Here is a 20,683-nt window from a genome sequence, read left to right as displayed (position 1 = left end):
GAGTACAACAGTGGAGCGCGGCGACAAGAAGTCATTGCATTGCCGTCAAGCCCCTGGTCCCCGCACCGCTACCCTCCCGCTCTTCTTGGCCTTGCCAGGATACACGTCCGCCAGCCACTGCTGCCACCGTGCAAGGGCGTCGGGTGGGCCGGAGAAGGCAAAGCGGTGCGGGCTGAGATGACTGAAGCCTGCGAAGCCAAAAAAAAGTCAGGTCCGTCAGCTGGCATGCAGCACTGATGAGCATAAGGGACGCACCCTCGGCCAGAGAAGGCTCCTCGTACTCCCTCTCCCATTTCCGCAGCACGGGAAGCGGAGCCAGACCTTCGCGCGCCTCTTCCGCCGTACCGTGCGTGAGGCGGTACACGGCGTTGTGCTTGCCCAGCTCAAGATCGTCTGCTGCGCCGTCAAAAGTCGAGAAAATAATGCAGCGCACCCGGGCGGACGGAGCAAGCGAGTGAATTAGGCGGAGGAAAGAGGTGCGCGAGCGACGCGTGGGGAGAAGGGCGTCGACCACGATACCGGGGCGAGGAGCGACGGAAGAGGTAGGCGCGTTTGCGAGCGCCGGATGAGTGTCAGAGCTTGATGGGAAAAGCGACGAGACCAGTGTGCCAAAGTCGGAAAGCACGGCGGAAGACGGGAGCGAATTTTGCTGCGGTGCAAAGGTCTGCAGCGCGGACGGTGAGTGGCCACACTGCTGTGGAACCGATGACGTAGCACGTACGAAGCGCTGGTAGCCCAGCGGCTCGTACTGCTCGCGCCAGAGATGCGTTTTGCCGGCCGCCGGACCGCCAACGAGCAGCACAATCTCGGGGCTGGCTGGGTCGAGCTGCGCGGATGATGCAGAGGACGAGACCTGCTCCGGAGGCGCGCGCGCTACGCAAAGAGACGGCGCAAATCGTCAGCTGCGTGTGCGTGCTTCTTCAGTGTGCTCAACGTACTTGTATGATCGTGCGCGTGCGGATGCCAGCCCCACAGCGTCCACGTGGGATCGGGCGGAGCACCGAGGAAGAACTGCTCGGGTGTCAGGAAGCGCAGCCCCGCGTTGAGAGCAAACTCTGTAGAGCGAGTGTCGGGTCAGCGTGAGGGAAAGCGAGATGGACGAGGCAAGCCGCACTCAGGTCCGTGTCGGCGTGGTCTGCTGCGCGTCCGGCCGCATCACCCACATAGTACGACTGCGCATAATCTATATACATCTCGCGCGGTGAGAAGTCGGACCTCTGGTGAACAGCGAAGCGAGCACGCACCAACCGCAACATCCCCGTTGAAACGCTGCAGCAGCGCCGTCCACATCGCCGGTGCAGGCTTGCGATACTCGTCAAACTCCCAGCATGCGAAGACTCGCAGCGGGACGTTGATCTTGCGGCAGACATGCGGAAGCTTCTTGCGGAAATCGGCGGCGAGGCGCGGCATCGGAGAGGCTTGATTCGAGATGAGGATGAGCGAGTACCTGTCGATGAATCATCGTTTGTAAGCACTGGCTCGCGCAATCAGGAGCAAGGTGTGCACACCCTGCGTTGTGGGTCTCGCGCAACTTGGAAACGACGTTGGGGCCGCAGAACTCCCAGTCGTTCGAGTCGCGCGGGAAGGACTGGCCGTTCCGCGGCTGTATGACTGTGCCGTCGAGATCTGCGGGCGAGACGAGGGTCGCCGATCAGTAAGCTAGGCGTGGAAACCCAGGTCTCGAAGCACTGTGTCGCCCAAGCCGCAATGCAGCTGCGCAGAGTCTCCCTTCGAGACTGCTCGCGAAACGCACCGAATGCAGCGATCTTGCTGCTGGGCGAAGGCTGCCCGAAGACGTAGTGTCCGCACCCTCTCCCCGTTCCGCTGCGGCTCGTCAAGTTGGGCAGCCAAGACCCCTGTAAGTGCGACTTGGGCGGGCGCGGGCGCGGGCGCTTCTGTGTGGACTGCGAGGACTTGCTTGGTGCGTCGCCTGGGCGCGAGCGGGGCGGAGCGGGCGTCGACGAGGTCGGCGAGGCGGTGCTGGCTTGCGCGAGATGAGAAGGCGTGGAGGCAGCAGCCGCGGCGCGCGCAGCCCGCGCCGTCGCAGAGACGCGTCCTGGCTGCATCTCTGCCGCCTTTGTCGTTGCAGCAAACAGTTGCGTCGAGGAGGTCAGCTCAACGTTGCGTTGACATCGTCGAGCGCCGAAGAGTCTCGGCCCCAATCGGCATGCTCAAGGTGTAGCTCAGGGTGCACGAAAGCTTCTCCAGTCGTACAAAGAGGACACACCGGCTATCAGGACGCCCGCGAAGAGTCGAGAATTTGTCCGTCTTGCCGAGACAGCGATGGACTCGCAGAGATCAGCGAGCTGTACTTCCGCTGGGATTTCGAGATATTCAGCACGTGCAGTCAGACGTAATGAACTCTCTGCACGCTGCACGAAATCTCCTGCTACGAGCCGACCTTGCCGTCGTGATCGTCGCGCTTTCGTTTGTCCGCTGCAACTTGGCACAGCTCGCTCCGTGCTCGGCTGGGCTGATTGCACGCCGCCGCAGTACTACCACGAAGTCGACCAGATGAGCGGCACTGGTTCAGCCAGGGATGTGAGCGCTGCACGCACTCCCGGCGGCAGACAGCCTGGAAAGGTTGCTAGGCTTGCACGGTCCCGGGCGGCGTGCAGCGAGTGCCACAAGGCCAAACAGTGAGTCTGAATTTCCCCTCGCACTCTGGCCAGCCCGGCCAGGCGCGCAGCCGCCTCTGTCCTCTCGTGCCGTTCGACTCTCACGCGAGGCCGACTTGACTCTCTCGCGGTCAAGGTGCCACGCTGACCACTCGACTACCTGCAGGCGCTGCGATGGACCGCCCGGACCATGCCATCGCTGCGTTACGTGCGTGCGACTGCACCTGGTTCCCCTCATCTGCCCAGCTGACTTTGTTGCACGTGCAGGTGGGGCACCGACTGCATCTTCCCTTCCTCAGCTGGCGCAGCGCCGTCCAAGACAACCCTCTCGCGCTCCGCCACCCCTGTCGCGTCGACCCGAACGACTCGCGGCGCAACACCCGCTCAGCCCGCACCACCCGCCCCCGTCGCATCCACATCTGCCGCGCCTGCACCTCCTGCAGCCCCGAGCCCCGACGTGGCGGAGCAGCTGAGGCTTATGAATGCCCGGCTCGAAAGCCTCGAGTCGACCCTTTCTCGCGCCCATTTCGCTTCCGCTGCGCCGGGGACGCCGCGCGTACCGGGCCTCGCGCCGCAAGCGCTGGCGGCGCACAAGACCAACTCGCTCGCCGGCTCCGAGTCGAGTCCGATGACGGGCGTGACGCCGCACTCGCTGAACGCGACGCACGAGACGCAGCACGACGGCGTGGGCGTCAATGCGGTCGAGACGGCGGGAGAGGCGATGGCCGTAGAGGGCTTGGTGGATTTGGGTGCGGCGCAGGATCGCAACAATAATGGGCACGGGCCGGCGCAGGCGATGTGGGAAAGCGTCAAGCCGGACGTGCTGGGCAGGGGCATCATGACCCTCGAGGAGTGCGATGCCGAGTTCGACTTGTGCGTGACCGTCTATACTGCCGAGCTTGCTCAGACTGACGACCTCGTGCTCTGCAGCTACTTCGAAAACATCCAACCGTGGACGGCTCTTCTCTCGACCACGCTTGACCGGCATCCGCTCGTCGTCCGAGAGCGTTCGCCGCTTCTCTTCCATGCCATCCTCCTCATCACCCTTTACTACCGACCTCGAACTTCCGCAAATATCATCTTGTACCGCGCCGTCTCCTCTATCCTCGACTCGATTCTCGCACCTCAGATCCTGTGCCCCCAACCCGACCAGCTCTCCTTCGACTTCGTCCGCGCCGTCCACCTTCTCCTCATGTACAAGCCCGTGCAGTACTCGTCGCTCAATGCGCGCGGGATCAGCGACACGGCGCAGATCGAGTCGGCGAGCAAGATGAACGTGCGCGCTTCGTGGATGTTGCGCTTGCTCGTCTCGCGCGTGTCTGCCTTCATCGGGTTGCCTTCGATCGCAACCACGTATGTTTCTTCTGATCTGTACGAGCCACTTGTTCGCCTTCTGACGCCGGCGCCATCCACACAGCTTCGCTCAAGCATTTGCCAACCAGCACATCACGCCCATCCCCGACGAAATCATCTCGCAGCAGCGTCTGTACCTCGGCTGCGTTTTTCACGAGTCCCACGGCGCTCTCCAGTCGGGCAAGTCGGCTAACTTCGTCCCGCAAGACGCTTGCCGCACAACACGACTCTTCGCACAGCTGCGCCGCCAGCCTTCGGACGTTCGCCTCGCTGCGTCAGTCGAGCTTGTCGCACATGCCGCAACCGCGCTCAACGCGCGCACTGATGCCGGCGTGCTCGAGGACGCCGACTTGCGGCAGTTCGACGACGAGATGGACGCGTGGCACGAGTACTGGGCGCCGCTGCTCGAGAGCGTGCACGCGCACGACGGCGACGACTCGGTCGCGTGGAGTCTGTTCTACCCGTACGCGAGCTTCACGCGCCTGACGGTGCGCGGCTTCGCGTTCAACAAGTGGAAGGCCGAGCGCAAGGCGCGCGCGCTTGCCGCGCGGGGTTCGGCGGCGCCGCCTGGTCTCGCGGCTGCGACGCTGGGTGAGGACGAGCGCGAGAGCATCGCCAAGGCCGTCGAGGTGGCGCACGAGATGATGCTGGCCATTTCGACCGAGGGACGCGAGTTGCGCAGCGGGAGGACAGGCGCAAAGGTGCAGTGGCGGAACGACACGGGTCCGCTCGTACCTGATCCGGAGGTCGTGCGCATGCTCAAGTGGGCGACCGACAGTCTCACCTGTGTTGTACGTATACTCGCCTCGTACAGCAGCAGCACTCGACTGACCTTCGCTGCGAGACTTGCAGATGTTCAGCTACCCGCTCATCTTCCTCGCCAAGCTCGCCAACGAAGGTCTCCTTCGCTCCGACTTGACCGTCATCGCGCACGGCTCGACGCCCTTGCCTTCTACTGCCATGTCGCCGGAGGACAAGCTCTGCCGCCTCTTCCAGCTCGGCGCCGACCTCCTCGATGCGATCGCGCCAAACCCGCATCATCCGAGCGTGCGCCAGGCGGCCTTCCTCCGCAAGGTCTGGGATGCGGGCATTAGTGGACGCCGTTCCATCACGAGTGCGCCATCCAGTCCGCGTCTCGGTGCACAGGCCGGAAACGGACCCGTCCCGCCGATCCAGCCGCAAGCTCTCTCGCAGCAGTTGCAGCAGACGGCCCGCGCGCAGGCCGCGCAGCGCTCAGCTCCGCAGCCTCCTACCCTCGCTCCTCCCGTCCTCGCGCCCGCCACACTCCCTCCGCCGCCTCAGTCGGCTTTCACCGCCAACATCGCCGCAACCGGTTCGGCCGCGGCCGCCCTCTCGTCCTACACCGACTTCTCCCTCTCGGCGGCGTACCAGCCGACGCCGATCCACTCGCCTCCCTTCGGCGCACAGCAAGGCCCGTCGATCCAGCAGGCCGTCGCATCGTCGCAGCAGGCCGGCCAGTCGCTCGCACCGGCCGCTCCGCTCGTCGAAGACCCGTTCGCAGCGCTGCTCAGCGGCGTCAGCCCGAGCATCTTTGATGCCGGACAGTCGTTCTTTTCGCTCGACGGCGGAATCGACTGGCCCAGCTTGAACGGCGGACCCCTCGACGGGATGGGCGGCGGGGGCAGCGGAGGCTTCTCGTTCTAGACTTTCCTTCTCTTGCTTGTGCTTCGGTGTCGGTGTGTTGTATCTGAGGGTATTGCAATCTGCAGCTTGTCTTCCACTCTGTTGAGGTGCGGGTGTGCACGCGCGTACAAGTCTCTGACACTTGCCCTCTTCACAAGGTATGGATGTTGCACAGGCGTGAGATTGCGCGGAGGCATGTACGATGAGAAGGAAAAGATGGCACTTTGCGTCTGCAAGTTTGCTGTCAGCGCCCGACGGTCCGTATACGGCAGCAAGATGCACCTAGTATGCCCCGTCGCGCCAGCGTCGCCGCGAGTAGCTGTCCGCGCTCCTTCCGCTCCGACTGCGCAGAGGCGCCTGCTCGTCTTCGCTCCCGCTGCTCGCATTCTTCGCGAGCGCAAACATCTGACTGCCCGTGACCCGCCGACCGAAGGTGCTGCTGAGTCCGCCTGGGGACCGCGCGGCAGCAGCGTACACGCTTCGTCGTGCGACAGCGGCTTCGGCGCGGCCGAGTGCGTCAATCTTGGCGAGCGAGTCGTAGTCGTCCAAATCGTCATCGCTGCCCTTCTTGCTCCTCTTCTTCTTGTGATGCGGCTTCTCGTCCTGCGAATCGTCGTCCGAACCGCCCGTGTCGGTGTTCTGGGTTGATCCGCCCGATGATCCGCCGTCGCTTCCTTTGTCGTCGTCGCTGTGGCGCGCCCCATGCGGTTTCTTCTTGTGCTTCTTGTTCTGCGCGAGGACGATCCAGGCGATGATGCCGAGGATGACAGCGACGAGGACGCCGATGCCGACGTAGACGGCGATCCTGGGCAAGCCGAGAATTTTGTCTTCCTCTGCCGAGGTAGACGACGAGTCGGAGCCGGTCGAGCCGCCTGTACCGCCCGAGCCGCCGGAGCCGCCAGATCCGCCGGAGCCGCCGCTGCCTGTCGAGCCGGATGAGGGTGCCGACGAGGAGGTCGTCCCTTTGCTCGTACCGCCGCCGTTCGCGCCGGCACCGCCTGCGCCGCCCGTCGTAGCATCACTACCGCCACCACCACCACCACCGCCACTGGTCGCCTCTGCCCCTGAGCCGCCCGTGCCCGTGGGCTTGGTAGCAGCGGCGGCATTCTCTCCGCCAACCGTTGTTCCCGAGCTGCGATTCCATGCCCATGCAGGACAACATGTCAGCACGGGGCGCAGCGGACAGGGAATAGGGCGGGCGGCGAAACAAACGCACTCTCCGCCTCCATCAGTTTGCGACCCGGTCTTGTCGAGCAACGGGTAAGGCTCGAAGGCTTTACCCTGCGTGACCGTTCCGCCACTCTGCAGCGTTCTGCAGCGTTCAAGGTCAGCACGCACGGTCATTCCTGAGGCGCGAGGAAAGCACACACGCGGTTGTGTCGTACAGAGAAGCGTCGGGACAAAAGGTGATGGTCCAGTCGACTTGCTTCAAACACGTGAAGAGTGCCTGCGTTGCATGAAGGCTCAGTGGTGGTCCCGTCGGCGTGAAGTGGCGGCACATACTGTTTCACTGCAGAGCAGAACGGTCAGTCAAGAACGCGCATCCAGTAGCGGAACACAGAGCACACACCTTGCTTCGTCGTATGCTGTTCGAGTTGAAAAGGCGTCAGCAACGGTCATGCTAGAAGCGAAAGAAGGGCAAGATAAAGAGGATACCATAAGCGTAGGCAATGGGGCAGCTATCGCATGGAAAGGTCAGCTCAATGCAGCACGGCAAGGAAAGGCAAGGGAGCAAACGCTACCTCTCCTTCCACCAGTCGTAGTACTTGATGTTCTCGGGAGGGCAGGTCGCCGCGAGACTGTGCTCGTCGAAGCAACAGTACTGCAAATCGAGCAGAGGCGGGATCAGCACGAGACCCGCAAGAGTCGCGGTAGAGCGAGGTGAACAGCCGGTTCTGACGCACCTCGGCGTTGTCCTGCCATTTCCCACATGCCGTTACGCACCCAACGACGTCCCCTAGGCCGTTCTTGGTCTGCAAATCTTCAGGACATTTCGTGAGAAGGTTGTAAGGGCTGCCGGGAAACCATGTTAGGATGACCTCGCGCACAAAGCGGGTTCGTGGCGCTCACCAGTTGCTCAGCGGACAGTCGGCAGAGTTGGTGATGGCGAGACCGACGTTGAAGCCATCGACGTTCGAGGTGTCGTCTGCGCACGAACACGATAAGGCTCGACATCGGACCGCGTTAGGCTGCAAGTCAGCACGTTGTAAGACGCACAGTGATCGACTTCGGTCTGAATATTGAACTCGGCGAGCGTGCAGGGCAGCTTTCCCGTTCCTGCGTGACCAGACTCTGTTCAGCACTGCACTTCTGCCGAGAGCAGCTCGGGACGCACCTTCAGTAGGGTGGCACTTGAGCCCGCCCTTGCATCCGCCCGTTTCACACTGCTCGTAGTCGGGCTTGGAAGTGTCGGAAAAGTCGCAGCCGGTCCTGTCGAGCGCGACTTGTGAGGTTTGTGGTCGGCAGGACAATCTCTCAGCCGACTCACCTCGGCCAGACACGCCCGCCCCCTATGGACAAATCTGTGAGCGCGTCTGCAAGTAGATAGAGGGCGAGGAAGAGGTCGCACAGCTCTCCTCGACCTCGAACGTCACCGAGGACCCGCTCGGCGCCTCCCAGCCCGTGTCCTGCGACGGTTGCGGCCCGACACTGGTAAACAAGCCCGGCCAGACCGTCTGATCGCCTGCACGCTCGCGGACGAACGCTCGATCAGCCTCGCATGATTGACTGGCTCAGGACAGTACAGACGGGAGACGACAACACACAGTTGTTGACGACGGTGATCTTGCGGTTCTTCTTGGTCGCGGCGGAGCACAGCGTGCTGCCTAGCAGGACCAGCGCGGACGCTCGAGACCAGGACCAGCGCAGCATGTCGCGCAAAACGCGGGCAGTCAGGCGACGGTTAAGAAGGTCCCCTGCGGCGCCGAGAAGCTCGCAAGCGGGTGCAGCGATGAACGCAAACAGACAACGAGCGCAAGAACGCAGCAGACAGCCCAGCGAAGCAAGACAGACAGGAGAAGCACGAAGTTGCCGGAAGGGCCGCGGACAGACAGAGGGCGCTCGCTCCGCCTCCTCTCGGTTCGGTGTTCGGTCCGAGATGGCGCTTCTGCGTTACGCGTCGACCTGCATCGCGTCCGCCTCGCTCTTCCGCGCCTTCTTCTTGCTCTTCTTCTCCTTCTTGACGGGCGAGCTCGCCGGCGCCTTCTTCGCCGCGTCGCCCTCGTCCGCCTCGTCCACCTTCATCTCGCCCGCCGGCCCCGCCGGCGCCGACTTTCTCCGCTCCTTCTTGGCCTTGAGCTTTGCGCTCCGCCGCTCGTCCGCCGCGACGCCCTCCTCGCCGACTTCGACATCGCCCTCGCCCCCGACGCGCGTCGCGGCCCACTCGGCGCCGGCACCGCCGAGCGCATCGTCGTCTCCTGCGGCGCCGGAGCCCGACGGGAGCGCCGCGAGAGGGTCGAAGGGCGCGGAGGGGTTGTGCGACCAGATGGAGCGCGAGGAGGCGGGGAGTGCGGACGACGTGTGCAGAGACGAGAGGGTCGTGAGCGAGGTGAGGAGGAGCTCGAGGCGTGAGGGGGTGAGACCCGGTTCCTGCGGGTGCTTTGCGTGTCAGTAGGCAGTGCGAGAGTGAAGGTAGCACAGGGAAGGAGGACGCACAGCAGCCAGCCCGCCCAAGTCGCCCTCGAACTCGCTCACGAGCCTCGCGCGCCACCACTCTCCGAAGCGGTCCTCGCGCTTGCGGCCCTCCTCCTTGCGCTTCTCGAGCTCCTCCTCGTCGTCTCCCTCGACGAGCCCATCGAGGACGCGCACGCCCTCGTCCTCGTCGTCCGCGTCGTCGCCGCCCTCGTCCGCCTCGGCCGCCGCCGCCTTGCCCTTGCCCGCCGCCTTGCGGGGCACGCGCTTCTCGAGCAGCGGGAAGAGGCCCGTTCCGAGCGGCACAAACGCGCTCGGGTCGGCGCGCGCGAGCATGCTCGGACTCGGGCTCCGCTCCGGGTACGGCCTCGCGCGCTGCTGCTGCTGCTGCTGCTGCTGCTGAGGCAGGGTTGCAGCTGCGGATTGCGCCGCTCCCAAGGAGGCGGCAGCGTCTGCGGCGTCCTTTGCGCGTCGGCGTCCGCGCCCGCGCCGGCCGCGCTCGCCGACGTCGCTGAGGAAGCTGAGGTCGGATCCGCTCGACGAGCTCGACGAGTTGCCGGCGTCCGAGTCCGAATCCGAGTCGTTCGAGGAGGACGGTGCCGTCTGCGCTGCTACTGCTACGGGTGCAGGGCGGGCGGGTGCATCGCTGTCCGAGTCGGAGGAGGAAGAGGACGACGAGCTGGAGCTCGAGGAAGACGAGCTCGAGTCGTCGTCCGAGTCGGCGTTGGTGCGGCGGCGGCGCTGGCGCTTGCGCTTGGGTCGCCCTGCAGCAGTCGTCGTCGGCGCCATCGCGTGCGAGTCGAGCGACAAAGTGGAGGGAACGAGCGAGGAGAGTGGGGTCGAGCGACCAAGCTGGGCAAAGTCGAAATGTCGCACTCTCGCACATCTCGCTTTCAACATGCTACCTGAGGTACGGGTGCATCGATAGTCTCATGCCGTGTAGAAGAGCGCGCAAGTCTACTCAGTGCGACTTGGACAACTTGGCTTCCTCGGCCTTGCCAGCGTCCCGCAGGCTTGTCCACACCGTAAACCCGCCCAAGAACAACAAGACGCGCTGCATGACGAGCAGCCGTGAGCGCGCGTCATAGCCTTAGACAAGCGAGCCGTCTCGAAGCGGAGAAAGTCGCGCGACGCACATACGCCCACCGCACCGCCGGCTTCTTGACGTTGTACGCGATCAAGAGCGGCTCCAAGCACGCCCGAACTTCGATCACGTGCGCGCCATAGACGAACGCGAGCCAGAATGTCTTGATCGCGCGGCCCTGGTACACCTTGGTTGCCGGGAGCTTCGCGGCGGAGAGTAGCGGCGCGAAGAGCTGGCCTTGCCAGGGGAGGAACCCGGCAAGGCGCGCGGGCGAGACGGTGACAAGAGTGTAGGTCAGGGCGAACATGCCGACGAGGCCGACATAGGCGGGACCGGACAGGACGACGCGGTCGACGACTGCGTCCGTCTGCGCGCGTTCGCGTACAAGCACGAGGAGGGAGCGACGACAGTCTTGTAAGTGCCGTGCCCGCTCTGAGCAAGAAAGCAAGTGCACAGCGGACGACGCACGATGCCCAGCTTGACCTTCGCGTCCTGATGCATCTGCTCGAGCCGCTTCCTCGCCTCGCCCGCGTGCATCGGCGGGTCAAACTCGTACGTCCACTCGCGGCGCTTCTTCTCCGGCCCGTACGCAATCTTCATCGCCGGCGAAGAGAAGGACGTGATCTGCGGGTGCGCATACGCAAGCGACGAAGGGAGGCGGGCGAAGTAAGCGAGATAGTGCCTGCGGGCGCAGCGAGCGAGCGAGAGAGCGTGAGTCCTCGGAGATACTAGCGACTGTGCCCGCGGAGCATTCCGGGAGGTTGACGCGGCCTTGCCAGGGCTGAATCAGCGCCATGGAGCGAGGACACACCCGAGCGACTCTTCGTGCTCGCCGTTCATGTGGCTGCAGGGGTGCAACGCAATTGTCAGCACCCCAAGCGCACGCAGCGACCTCAGAAGGCGCACCTGACGATGCGTGAAGCTGCGGCGTCCATGCGAGCGGAAAGTGGGGTGAGCGACGAGCGAGTGCAGCACGAGGACTGGACTAGGGTGCAGCGCACATTCTGCCTCGCTGATCTGCGCCATCCTAGCTGTCTATCAAGCTGAAGAAGGGCGAGAGTTGGGTAGAGGTCGGAGCGAAAGAGAAGGAGCGATCGGCGGCGTCGGCAACCTTGCCGCGCTTCCGTGCATCTCTGTCTGACGAGCCTACAGAGTCGCCGGCTGCAGACCAGGGCACCTGCAAGTGCCAAGAGTCGGAGGTATACACAGATCGGTGCCGCATTGCCAGAACCCGCATCTCCGCCTGCACTTCCTCCTTCTACAGCAAGATCCTCCGCTCGCCCTACCGAGACCCTGGCCACCCCTCGCGAGAAACCCGCACACCCTCGTTCACCCCCTGATCCGCCATTCCCTCGCGCGCCCAGTCGCACACGGGCGGAACTCATGCCTTGATCTTGGTGACGGCGTCCTCCACCTTGGTCTTTGCGTTCTCGGCCTCGAGCTCGAGCTTGATCTTGGCTTGCTCGGCGGGAGACTTGCGCTGCCAGCTGCAGAGGACAAGGACGGAAGACAGAGAGGCAGAGAAGTTGGGAGCGGAAGGACGAGAGGGAGGAGGACAAGGAGGAAGGCAGTCAGTCTGGGCTCGCGAAGCAGCAGGAGCGCCTGCGGCTTGCAAGGATTTCAGTGAAGAGTATGCTGAGCACGACGCACTCCCATGCCCGGTAGAGCGACGTGATGCCGGTTCCGGCGACAAAGCAGTTGACGGCGGCGAGCGAGTAGTTGACGGGCGTGATGACGAACGAGTAGCGGACCCAGATCAGGCCCGTCGCCGTCAGTGCTGCGCGTTCGTACTCTCCCACGTCAGCGTCGATTTATAGCGTAGGAGGGGGAGGGGAGGGACGGACCGAGGTTCTGGGGGACGGAGATGACCTCGGCGGGGCGCGAGAGGTCCTTCAAGCCGGCTGCGACGAGGCCCCTGCAGATTGCGCGGGACAATGAGCCCAATCAGCGCGTATGACAGGGAGCAAGGGAGTCTAAGTGACGCACCACTTGAACATGGGCGCCCAGAAGAAGACGGTCCTGTGGGCGACGAGGCGCGTGGTGAGCACGAGCGGTACGACGTGCGGAGCGGCAGCCAGAGCCGTGTAGATCCCTGCTGACACGTGCGAGACTCACTTTGGCCCTGCAGGAGCGAGCGAGCGGGGTCAGCGACGCGGAGGAGATGCGGGTGCCGAAGGTGGAGGGGGACAGAAAGGGCGGGCGCACCTGCGGGCGAGTTCCAGAGCTGGGTGAGCTTTGAGCTCATGCTCGACGATGCTGCTGCGGGTGCGGCCATGGTCTGCAGCGTGTCTTGCGAGGAGAGACGGCTGTGCGGACGGGCGAGACGGGGCAGACGAGAGCGAGGCAACTCGGCAGCCTCCCCTGAGTCCGTCACGGAGCGGGTGCAGGGGAGGCGCAGTACAACCAGTTATGACGCACTAGGCACGCAGTCGCTGGCTCGCCCGCCTCCCCACCTGCTTCCGCTCGATCTGCACCGCTCTGCGTTGCTGCTCGCAAGCATGGCTGCGCCCGAGCCCTCGCCGGCTCCCACGCTCGACGACTCGTTCCCGGGCTTCTACCCCGCCACGCCCGCCGCCGTCCCCGACGCAGACCAGCCCCAACTCGCTGCGCACTCGGCGTCATCGGCGCCCTCTCCCTCCGCGCACGCTCAAGACCCAGACCTCAAGCCCGCGCTCGACCCGCTCACCGAGTCCCACGACCGTCTCGAGGGCGCAGGCCGCGCCCTCATCGGCGCGACCGCCGGCTTCCTCGTCGGAGGCCCCGTCGGCGCTGCCATCGGCGGCGGCCTCGCCGGCCTCAGCGCCGTCGAGGGCCAGGGCATCAAGGAGCGCCTGGCGGGGAGCAGGCCCGGCACCGCAGACACGGCCAAGGGACCCGGCGTAGGCGACGCACTCGCAGACGAGACATACCGCCCAGAGTTCGGCCAGCGCGCCGTCGACCAGGAGCAGCTCGAACTCGCGCACTCGCCCGTGCAGAAGCTCGTGCACAGCGACAGCGCCGAGGGCGCCCACATCACCGGCGCAGGCGCACTCGGCGGCGCGCTCCTCGCCGGGGCCGCCGGCGCAAAGGTCGGCGACAACGAGGTGCAGGTCCCGGCGACGGTCGACAACCACGCGCAGCGCGAGGGCCTCGTCGAGGTGCGCTTCCCTTCTCGTTGCTCCTGTGAGTGCGAGACTGACCTTGCGCGCCGAGCCGTGCGCAGCCCAAGCCTACGCTCCCGGCGCCCGACTTTGGCACGCCCGCCATCGAGAAGGAGCAAGCCGCGCTCGCGACCTCGCCCGCGCAGCAGCTCCTCCGCACCGACTCGTCCGTCTCGTCTTCGTCCGCCCTGCGCGACGAGGCGGCCCTCCTCGCCGGCGCCGCGGGCGCCAAGCTCGCCGTCTCGCACGAGGTCGAGGAGCCGACGCACGCGCCAGTCGACGTCGCGGCGCAAAAGGCGCTCGACGCCGGCGCCGGACCGAGGAGTCCGATCCAGGCTGGCGCAGACGAGCCGCACGCGCTCCCGCTCGAGCGCGAGGTGCGTCGAGACCTTTACGCGCCCGCGAGCGAACGCAAGCACTGACCTTCTCAACTCGCGTGCCCGCCTCTTTTGACCCGCAGATCTCGTCGCCCGTCCAGCCGTACCAGCAGTCGGGCGTTTCCACGGCCGACCCGACGCGTCCCGCCCTCCCGACCCCGCACGGCTCGCTCTCGTCCTTCTCCGCCGACGTCCTCGCCGCGGCCCAGGGCGTCGAGACGCCCAACGAGGCGCCCGGACCGGCGGTGGGTGGGTTCGGCGTGCGCGAGCCCGGAGAACTCTTCATCACCGACCGCGACATCGAGCAGGTGAGCTGCGACTGCGGGGACCTTGCGCGATGGGCGGACGCAGAAAGCGATCCGCTCGAGCGCTACCGTTCTTGGATGTTCGCAGCTGACGAGCTGCTGAGCACAGAACAACACGACACCCAAGCTGGGCGATTCGGCCCCGCTCGCATCGGCGCCGCAGCCTGCCGAGGATCTCGTGCACAACCCATCTCCGCTCGTGCGCTCCTCTCTCATTCTCGCGCTCCTGCTCAAAACGTTGACTGACGAGGTTGCGATCGCAGAGCCCCGGCGCAGTCTCTGCCGCGGCGGCAGGAGGATCTGTGCTCGGTTCCGACCTCGGCGCGAAGACCGCCGTGCGTCTCTCTCCCGCTCCCATGGCCGTTTCGACCGCATGCAGTCGATGCTAACGGGTTGCGGTTGACAGCCCGAGGACTTTGAGCCGTACAAGCCGCCGCAGCTCTCGCCCAACCCGGCCGATGCCGATGCCGTGAGTTTCGTCGGGCTTCTTTCGCCTCCCGGAGCTCGCACAGATGCCCCGGCGCGATGGTGAGCTATGTCAAGCGATCGAGTACTGAATTCGCGCTTCCCACAGGTCGACCAATCCACTCCGACCGCCTCCCCTGCCCTCGCAGGCGGCTCCGTCCTTCCGGCCTCCGCCGTAGCGGCCGCGACTTCCACCAGCGCGGTCACGCCCGGGTCGGAGCAGATCCCGATGGAGCGTGCGCTCGACGAGGGACCGAAGCGCGCGGCCGAGGGCGAGGAGAAGAAGCTCACCAAGGAGGAGAAGGGCAAGGGGAGGGAGGTGCCGCTCGCTGCTGCTGCTATTGCAGGGACCGCAGGGGTTGGCGCGGGTGTCGGCATGAAGGAGCTGCTGGACGGGGACAAGGTGCGTCTCGCCCACGGAGCCGATTAGTGCTGCTCAGACGTCTAAGCGGGTCTGACCGTTCCCGTATCCGAGTAACGTACAGCCCGACAACAAGCACCTTGACACGGCGACGTCTGCCGCCCCTCTCCCGACCGACTCGACGCTCGACTCGCGCGACCACCCGTTCCTCAACAAGCCCGACCCGCTCTCGGAGCAGCGCGCCTTCCCGACCACGCCGCACATGCGCCCGACGGACGGAGCCGCGTCCGGCCCGACCGTCGGCGAGGGCGAAGCGGGACGGGGCGCGCGCGTCCTCGACCCGCACGAGCTCGTTGCCGGTGCGCACCCGACGAGCCCCGAGCAGGCCGGCTTTACGAACGTGACCGAGATGACCCCGGCGATGCGCGACTTTGCTCACCTGAGCCAGCCCGCGCCCGTCGCCGAGCAGCAGGCTCTGCGCGAGGCCCACGCCGCGAGCGGTGCTGCTGTTCCGGTCGAGGCGCAGAACCAGCAGGAGCTCGACCCGGAGGCTAGCCGCGGCAAGGTCGTCCCTGTCGCCGCAGCCGGTTTCGCTGGCATCGGCGCTGGTGCTGCTGGTGCCGAGGTGCTCGCGCGCGACCATGCGCCGACTCCGTCGCCGCCGCAACAGGTGACTCCTCCGTCGACCGTGGGACCGCAGCGCACGCCCGTCTCGCGCTTCCAGGAGGACCCGTCGCTCGCGGTCCCTGCCGGCGCGCAGACCCCGTCAAGCACCCGCGCCGTCATGGGCTCGCCGCCCTCGTCCACGCGCGACCCGAGCGCGACGACGACGCCACTGTCGGGCTCGCCGACCTCGACGCCGACGCACTCGCTCTTCGAGGCGGGCATTCTCGAGAAGAGCCCGCACATGAAGATCCAGACGCACCGCGTCGACGGCCACAAGCGCCTTCACCGCAAGAGCCTCTCGGGCGTCGTCGCGCCGGCGGGGATGAGCCCGGCGTCGCGCCGCTCGGGCGAACTCGAGCGCCCAGTCCAGCCTGCGCCGCTCTCGGCACCGCCGCCGCAGCCACCCGTGCGCACGGGAAGCCCGTCCATCCTCCAGCAGCAGGAGCGCCTACAGCCTGTTTCGACGGCCGGAGTTTCTGGCCCGACGGGCCCTGTCGGCGAGAGGCCACCGCTCGACTCGAACAGGAGCGACCGGCGCGACCGGATGCTCAACGACATGGTCGGTGTCGCAGGTGCGTCACGTTGGAGCTCGTGACTCTCGCTGAACCAAACTGACAATGCGCTCGCTCTGCAGACCCGACAGTCGCTGGTTACCACCCGCAGCAGCAGCCGCACTCGGTCTCTTTCCAGGAGCCCGCCGGCGCCGCCCCGAGCATGCCGTCGCAGCCTTCGTCGACTACGCTAGGAAGGAACCAGCCGCACGCCGGTGCGCCGCCGATGGGTGCACCCTTCGCCGTCCGCTCGCCCGGCTCGATCAACGACATTCCCGCCCCGGTCGGCGCGCCCGCCGAGGCGCATCACCTGCCTGCCGACGTTGCGCCGTCTGCGCCCGCGCCTGAGCCGGCGCAAGCTCCTGCGCAGCCCCACGCGAGCCCGAGTGGCGCGACTGTCGGCCGCAAGCTCTCCAAGGCGAAGCACCACGGCGGGCCGGCGGTCGTGGGCGAGCCTCGGCACAGCAGCGATGGCGGTAACGGCGGGAGCGGCTTCTTCAGCAAGATGTTTGGCCGGTCCGGCTCGAAGCACTCGCGCACGTCGTCGAGCAGTGCGGGCGAAGCGAGCCCGAGGGCGAGCGTCGACTCGTCGAGGGCGTGAACGGTGCAAAAGCGCTCGACGCCTGAGTTATCTTGTTTCGCCAAGTCTGTAGCAGTGCCTCTCTCTCGATATCCCTTTTTGCTGTCCTGTCCAGTCGCTGTGCATAGCTCTTTTCGCTGTCGCCTCAGTAGCCTCAATCTATCCGAAATTTGAGCAACCACGATCTCTCTAGCGACCCGCTGCGAGCGTGTGGTGCGAACGGCGCTCATGCGACAATGCAAGCTCATGCTTATGCACCTCTTCAGAACTCCTCGTCCTCGTTGACGGTCGAGCTGACCAATCTCCCGATGAGGATGTCGAAAGCGCGATCCTGCTCCTCCCTGCTCTCCTCCCCCTTCTGCCCGTTCTTGCCCTCGAGTGTCGCCCCGTTCCCATTCGACGCGCTCCCCGCTCCGCCAGCAGCAGCGGGTGAAGCGGCGCCCGACCGCTCTGCGTGGTACAGTTGCTCGAGTTTCGATACGGCGTGCCCCGCTTCGTTGGCGCCGGCAGCCGAGACGGGCGGACCGACGTAGCACTTGTTGCGGATGCAGAGGCGGTAGAAGTTGAGCCAGTACGGATCGCGCTGCAAGGGAGGACTCTGGGTAGTCAGCAAAGCAGCGCAAGGCCAGGCCAGGCTGACGGGTCTGGTCCTCCTACGCACCGTGAGTGTCTCGGCATTGCCGACGACGAGAAGGAGCTCCTTCGCACGCGTCATAGCGACGTTGAAGCGCTTCGGCTCGTGTATCAAGCCGCGGTTCTGCGCACGGTCGATCGGGAGCCAGCGCAGTTCTTTCGATCGGACCGTGCTAATGATCACGACACGGCTGTAACACGCAGAAAGTCAGCTCGCTTGTGGGGAAGTGGAGAGGAAGGTCATGCACGCACTTCTCGGCACCCTGCAGCGCCTCGACGTTGCCAACGTCGACCTCGCCCAAGCCGACCGCACGCAGCGCGAGACGGATGCGCCACACCTGCTCACGAAACGGACTGATGACCGAGATCTCCTTGGGCGCAACCGTGCCGTGCGCAGCCTGATCTGGCGGCGGGCGGACGAGGGCGAGGATGAGGCTGCGCACTTGGACGACTTCGGCCTCGTTGAAGAAGGAGGCGCCCTCGTCGATTTCGAGGTCGTCGCCAGCGACGTGCTGGAACAGCATTGGGAAGCCGGGATTAGGTAGGCGGGACCAGGAGCGAAGCGGGCTGTGCAGGATGGAGCTAGTCAGCGATACGTCGGTCGAGCGGACAGCGGACAGGAGGCGACTGACGTCTGCTGTACACTTCGGGCTGCACTCGGAACGAGCGTCTCGTGGTAGAAGAGCGTGGATGGCAGCCAGAGGATCTCGGGCGCGCTGCGGTAGTTGCGCACGAGGTCGACGAACGGCGTCGTGCGCACGTCCCACCGCACGTCGGGGTTCCTCGCGCGGTTTCGCCGCGCGTACGGGTGGTCGGCGTACACGGACGAACCCATGAGGCGCTCGAGGAGCGAGACGTCGAAGTCGGCGGCGCGCGCCTCCTCCGACACGATGTGCGGGCCGAGTTGCCGCGCGTCGCCGCACACGGTTACGTGCGCGCGATGACAGCGCGAGTCGTCGGTAGCGACGACGTTGAGGGCGCACGTGATGTCCGCTTCCGTCGCCTGCGCGGCTTCGTCGACGAGGAGGAAGCCGAAGTGCGGCTTGGCGAGAGGCGGAGGGTCGTTCGGGTGTATACTGCCCGTGATGAAGATCTCGAGAGTGGAGAGGTCGTGATTCGTGACACGAGCGTTGAGGAGGATAGAGGCGTCGAGAACGGTGCAGCAGATGACACGCTTCGAAAGAAGGGTTGACATGGTGGGGAGAGCGAAGCGGTCGTTTTCGACATGGCAGAAAGGCAGGAGCTCGCCGCGAACCTCGGCGAAAGGTCGGCTCGGCGAGTTAAGGCGGAAGAGGTCTTTCGGCATGAGGGAGCGAAGCCGCATGGCGAGAGTGTCGGTGGAAGGGTTGGATGCGCCGCAGACCAAAACGTGCGTGTTTGGATGCCCTGTGATGTTGAAAGGTGTCAGTGATGCGATTTGTGGTTTACGGCTGGGACCAGCTCACGTCGCAAGATCTGGAAGACGGCCTCGACGAGCGTCTTCGTCTTGCCCGTCCCTGGCGGACCATGCAACAGCAGTGGACACCTCTGCTTCGCCCAAAGGATCGAGCGGCACGCATTCTGCAGTGCGCAAAGGTCAACAAGGTCCAAGCGAATGTCTTCAACGAGGCACGCACCCGCTGCTCCTCGTTCAGGCTCGAGTCCACCCACTCGCAGTCGAGGTCCTCCTGACTCGGTGCAGCGGCATGCACCGAAACATCTTCGCTCTGCGGAAAGAGCCAGCTGTCGAGCGCCGTCCGGCGGCGCTTCGTTGGGCGAGCGTCTTTCGCCTTGCCCGCGGCCAGAAGCGGGCTGTCGAGGTTGAGGTAGAGGTCGGCGAGCTCGGTCGAACGACGCCAGTCGTTGAAGACGCGGTCTGCGGTGTACAGGTCGTCAGTGTCGCGTGGCAGACGGGGAACGAGCGCAAGACCGACCCTGCACGCGCCAGACCACGTTGAACTGCATCGCCTCCTGGTACGGGTATAAGCTGTCGCACCGCAGGAGCACCTCTCCCGCCGCGCGGTTGATGCCGGCAACGCTCGCTTCGAACTCGAGGCCTTGCCACGTCTGGTAAGCCGGGCGCAGCTGGCGAAGGTTGAGAATGTCGCCAAGGTCGATCGGCGGCCACCCCTCGCGGATGGAGCGCGCCTCGAGTATGTACAAAGGCGGGCCGGGCGGGTCGCTCGGATGGCGCGGGACCGGGCGCAGCGGGACGGCGTAGAGCGCCGCCTGCTGGAGCTGCAGAGCACGAGCGGTGTACTCGGCTTGTTGCAGCGGCATCCAGTGGTGGGCATACGTAGTCGGAGTGAGAGGGAGGGGCGGGGGACGGGAAGGGACGGCTGGGTTGGTCGAGTTCTGCGCTCGGGCGAAATGCTCCTTGTACAGACGCGAGCGGTGCGCCTTTTCGATCTCGTCGAGGTGCGAGACGAGGTGTGGCGGGTACATCATGTTGTGTGCAGTGGCGTAGTCGATCTGCACGCGAGCCTGATCAGCAGGTTGCATGGGAGACACAGATTGTTCCGTGTCGGGCATACCGAGAAAGACTCGGCAGGAGTACGCGGCACGACGAACTGTGGCCTGTCGGCGTTGACCCGGCGGAGCCACAATGGCACGTACAGCTCCGCGAACCGCGAGAGGCCGGGAGGTGCGCCCGTCGGCTGTTGCTGCGGGTTGATCGAGTTGGTCTGCGGCGGTGCGACGACTGCTGGCGGAGGTGCGGCACTCGCAGCGGCCATTGCCGGCCCGACAAAAGCGGCGCCGAGCGGGACGGTGGGCGAGGGCGTTGCATGAGGAGCCAGAGGATGCGAGAGAGCCGCAATCGAGACGGGAAGAGCTCCGGCGATGACAGGGTGGGCTGCACGGGGTCCCATCTGGTCAGTCCTAGAGCTCTGGGCTTTCGCAAAGCCCCACGCACCGTGCATCGGAAGAGCGGAACCCGCTGTCGTCGAGGAGAGGGTCAGCGACGACTTGACGAGAACAAGCGCGAGGAACGTACTGGACGCGCGGTAGAGCTGCTCCTGCGCCTGGCGAGCATCGGCAGCCCTGCGCGCCTGCTCGTCGCGCATCCTCGCAACGGCCTCTGCCTCCCTCCGCCGGTCCTCCTGCTCCTGCCGCACCGCAGCCTCCTGCTCGGCCTTGCGCACCTGCTCGTACTCGGACCGCGAGAGCCCGTTCGGCCGCTGCGGCACGCCCTTCTTCCGCGCCATGAGAGCGATGACGAAGTCGAAGAGCCGACGACGAAGAGAGCAGCAATCACGGCCCTTCTCTGCAAGTGGCTTCCTCCGAGCGATAGGCACG

General features: G+C 65.5%; 8 protein-coding genes across 8 annotated transcripts; 2 read left to right on the top strand and 6 right to left on the bottom strand.

The window, feature by feature from the left end:
• Window positions 1-45: 45 nt before the first annotated feature.
• On the bottom strand, window positions 46-2,066 carry JCM10292_004005 (uncharacterized protein; the record flags this gene model as incomplete). The annotated part of the gene is made up of 8 exons (XM_076649198.1): window positions 46-188; window positions 256-664; window positions 722-873; window positions 939-1,055; window positions 1,115-1,183; window positions 1,245-1,447; window positions 1,509-1,626; window positions 1,754-2,066. 8 exons carry the CDS (start codon window positions 2,064-2,066, stop codon window positions 46-48), a joined length of 1,524 nt encoding a protein of 507 aa, XP_076505208.1.
• Window positions 2,067-2,356: 290 nt separating this feature from the next.
• JCM10292_004004 (Zn(II)2Cys6 transcription factor domain-containing protein) lies at window positions 2,357-5,636 on the top strand (the record flags this gene model as incomplete). Its single annotated transcript, XM_076649197.1, has 7 exons — window positions 2,357-2,431; window positions 2,494-2,639; window positions 2,785-2,826; window positions 2,886-3,491; window positions 3,549-3,971; window positions 4,036-4,762; window positions 4,824-5,636. The coding sequence occupies 7 exons, from the start codon at window positions 2,357-2,359 to the stop codon at window positions 5,634-5,636; spliced, it is 2,832 nt and encodes a 943-aa protein (XP_076505207.1).
• A 261-nt stretch (window positions 5,637-5,897) lies between these two features.
• On the bottom strand, window positions 5,898-8,486 carry JCM10292_004003 (thaumatin family protein; the record flags this gene model as incomplete). Its single annotated transcript, XM_076649196.1, has 14 exons — window positions 5,898-6,747; window positions 6,832-6,927; window positions 6,986-7,062; window positions 7,119-7,125; window positions 7,186-7,201; window positions 7,272-7,294; window positions 7,358-7,437; window positions 7,520-7,628; window positions 7,686-7,761; window positions 7,833-7,892; window positions 7,951-8,045; window positions 8,104-8,125; window positions 8,185-8,298; window positions 8,381-8,486. 14 exons carry the CDS (start codon window positions 8,484-8,486, stop codon window positions 5,898-5,900), a joined length of 1,731 nt encoding a protein of 576 aa, XP_076505206.1.
• Window positions 8,487-8,726: 240 nt separating this feature from the next.
• Window positions 8,727-10,034, bottom strand: JCM10292_004002 (uncharacterized protein; the record flags this gene model as incomplete). The annotated part of the gene is made up of 2 exons (XM_076649195.1): window positions 8,727-9,203; window positions 9,270-10,034. 2 exons carry the CDS (start codon window positions 10,032-10,034, stop codon window positions 8,727-8,729), a joined length of 1,242 nt encoding a protein of 413 aa, XP_076505205.1.
• Window positions 10,035-10,206: 172 nt separating this feature from the next.
• On the bottom strand, window positions 10,207-11,264 carry JCM10292_004001 (DUF2470 domain-containing protein; the record flags this gene model as incomplete). Its single annotated transcript, XM_076649194.1, has 5 exons — window positions 10,207-10,299; window positions 10,382-10,696; window positions 10,798-11,011; window positions 11,141-11,173; window positions 11,236-11,264. 5 exons carry the CDS (start codon window positions 11,262-11,264, stop codon window positions 10,207-10,209), a joined length of 684 nt encoding a protein of 227 aa, XP_076505204.1.
• Window positions 11,265-11,710: 446 nt separating this feature from the next.
• Window positions 11,711-12,604, bottom strand: JCM10292_004000 (mitochondrial pyruvate carrier family protein; the record flags this gene model as incomplete). The annotated part of the gene is made up of 6 exons (XM_076649193.1): window positions 11,711-11,816; window positions 11,980-12,106; window positions 12,174-12,244; window positions 12,316-12,348; window positions 12,445-12,451; window positions 12,535-12,604. The coding sequence occupies 6 exons, from the start codon at window positions 12,602-12,604 to the stop codon at window positions 11,711-11,713; spliced, it is 414 nt and encodes a 137-aa protein (XP_076505203.1).
• Window positions 12,605-12,827: 223 nt separating this feature from the next.
• On the top strand, window positions 12,828-16,795 carry JCM10292_003999 (uncharacterized protein; the record flags this gene model as incomplete). Its single annotated transcript, XM_076649192.1, has 9 exons — window positions 12,828-13,466; window positions 13,532-13,846; window positions 13,930-14,154; window positions 14,261-14,350; window positions 14,415-14,486; window positions 14,558-14,620; window positions 14,726-15,019; window positions 15,102-16,215; window positions 16,278-16,795. The coding sequence occupies 9 exons, from the start codon at window positions 12,828-12,830 to the stop codon at window positions 16,793-16,795; spliced, it is 3,330 nt and encodes a 1,109-aa protein (XP_076505202.1).
• A 241-nt stretch (window positions 16,796-17,036) lies between these two features.
• JCM10292_003998 (uncharacterized protein) lies at window positions 17,037-20,592 on the bottom strand (the record flags this gene model as incomplete). The annotated part of the gene is made up of 9 exons (XM_076649191.1): window positions 17,037-17,357; window positions 17,436-17,598; window positions 17,660-17,974; window positions 18,040-18,793; window positions 18,853-18,967; window positions 19,024-19,262; window positions 19,321-19,858; window positions 19,921-20,240; window positions 20,301-20,592. The coding sequence occupies 9 exons, from the start codon at window positions 20,590-20,592 to the stop codon at window positions 17,037-17,039; spliced, it is 3,057 nt and encodes a 1,018-aa protein (XP_076505201.1).
• Between the last annotated feature and the right edge of the window lie 91 nt (window positions 20,593-20,683).

Source organism: Rhodotorula paludigena (assembly GCF_050403205.1).
Source record: "Rhodotorula paludigena JCM10292 DNA, Rt_paludigena_JCM10292v1_ctg22, whole genome shotgun sequence".
Lineage (NCBI taxonomy): Eukaryota > Fungi > Basidiomycota > Microbotryomycetes > Sporidiobolales > Sporidiobolaceae > Rhodotorula > Rhodotorula paludigena.
Note: the sequence above shows the minus strand (reverse complement) of the source record. Positions and strands in the feature narration are given on the sequence as shown.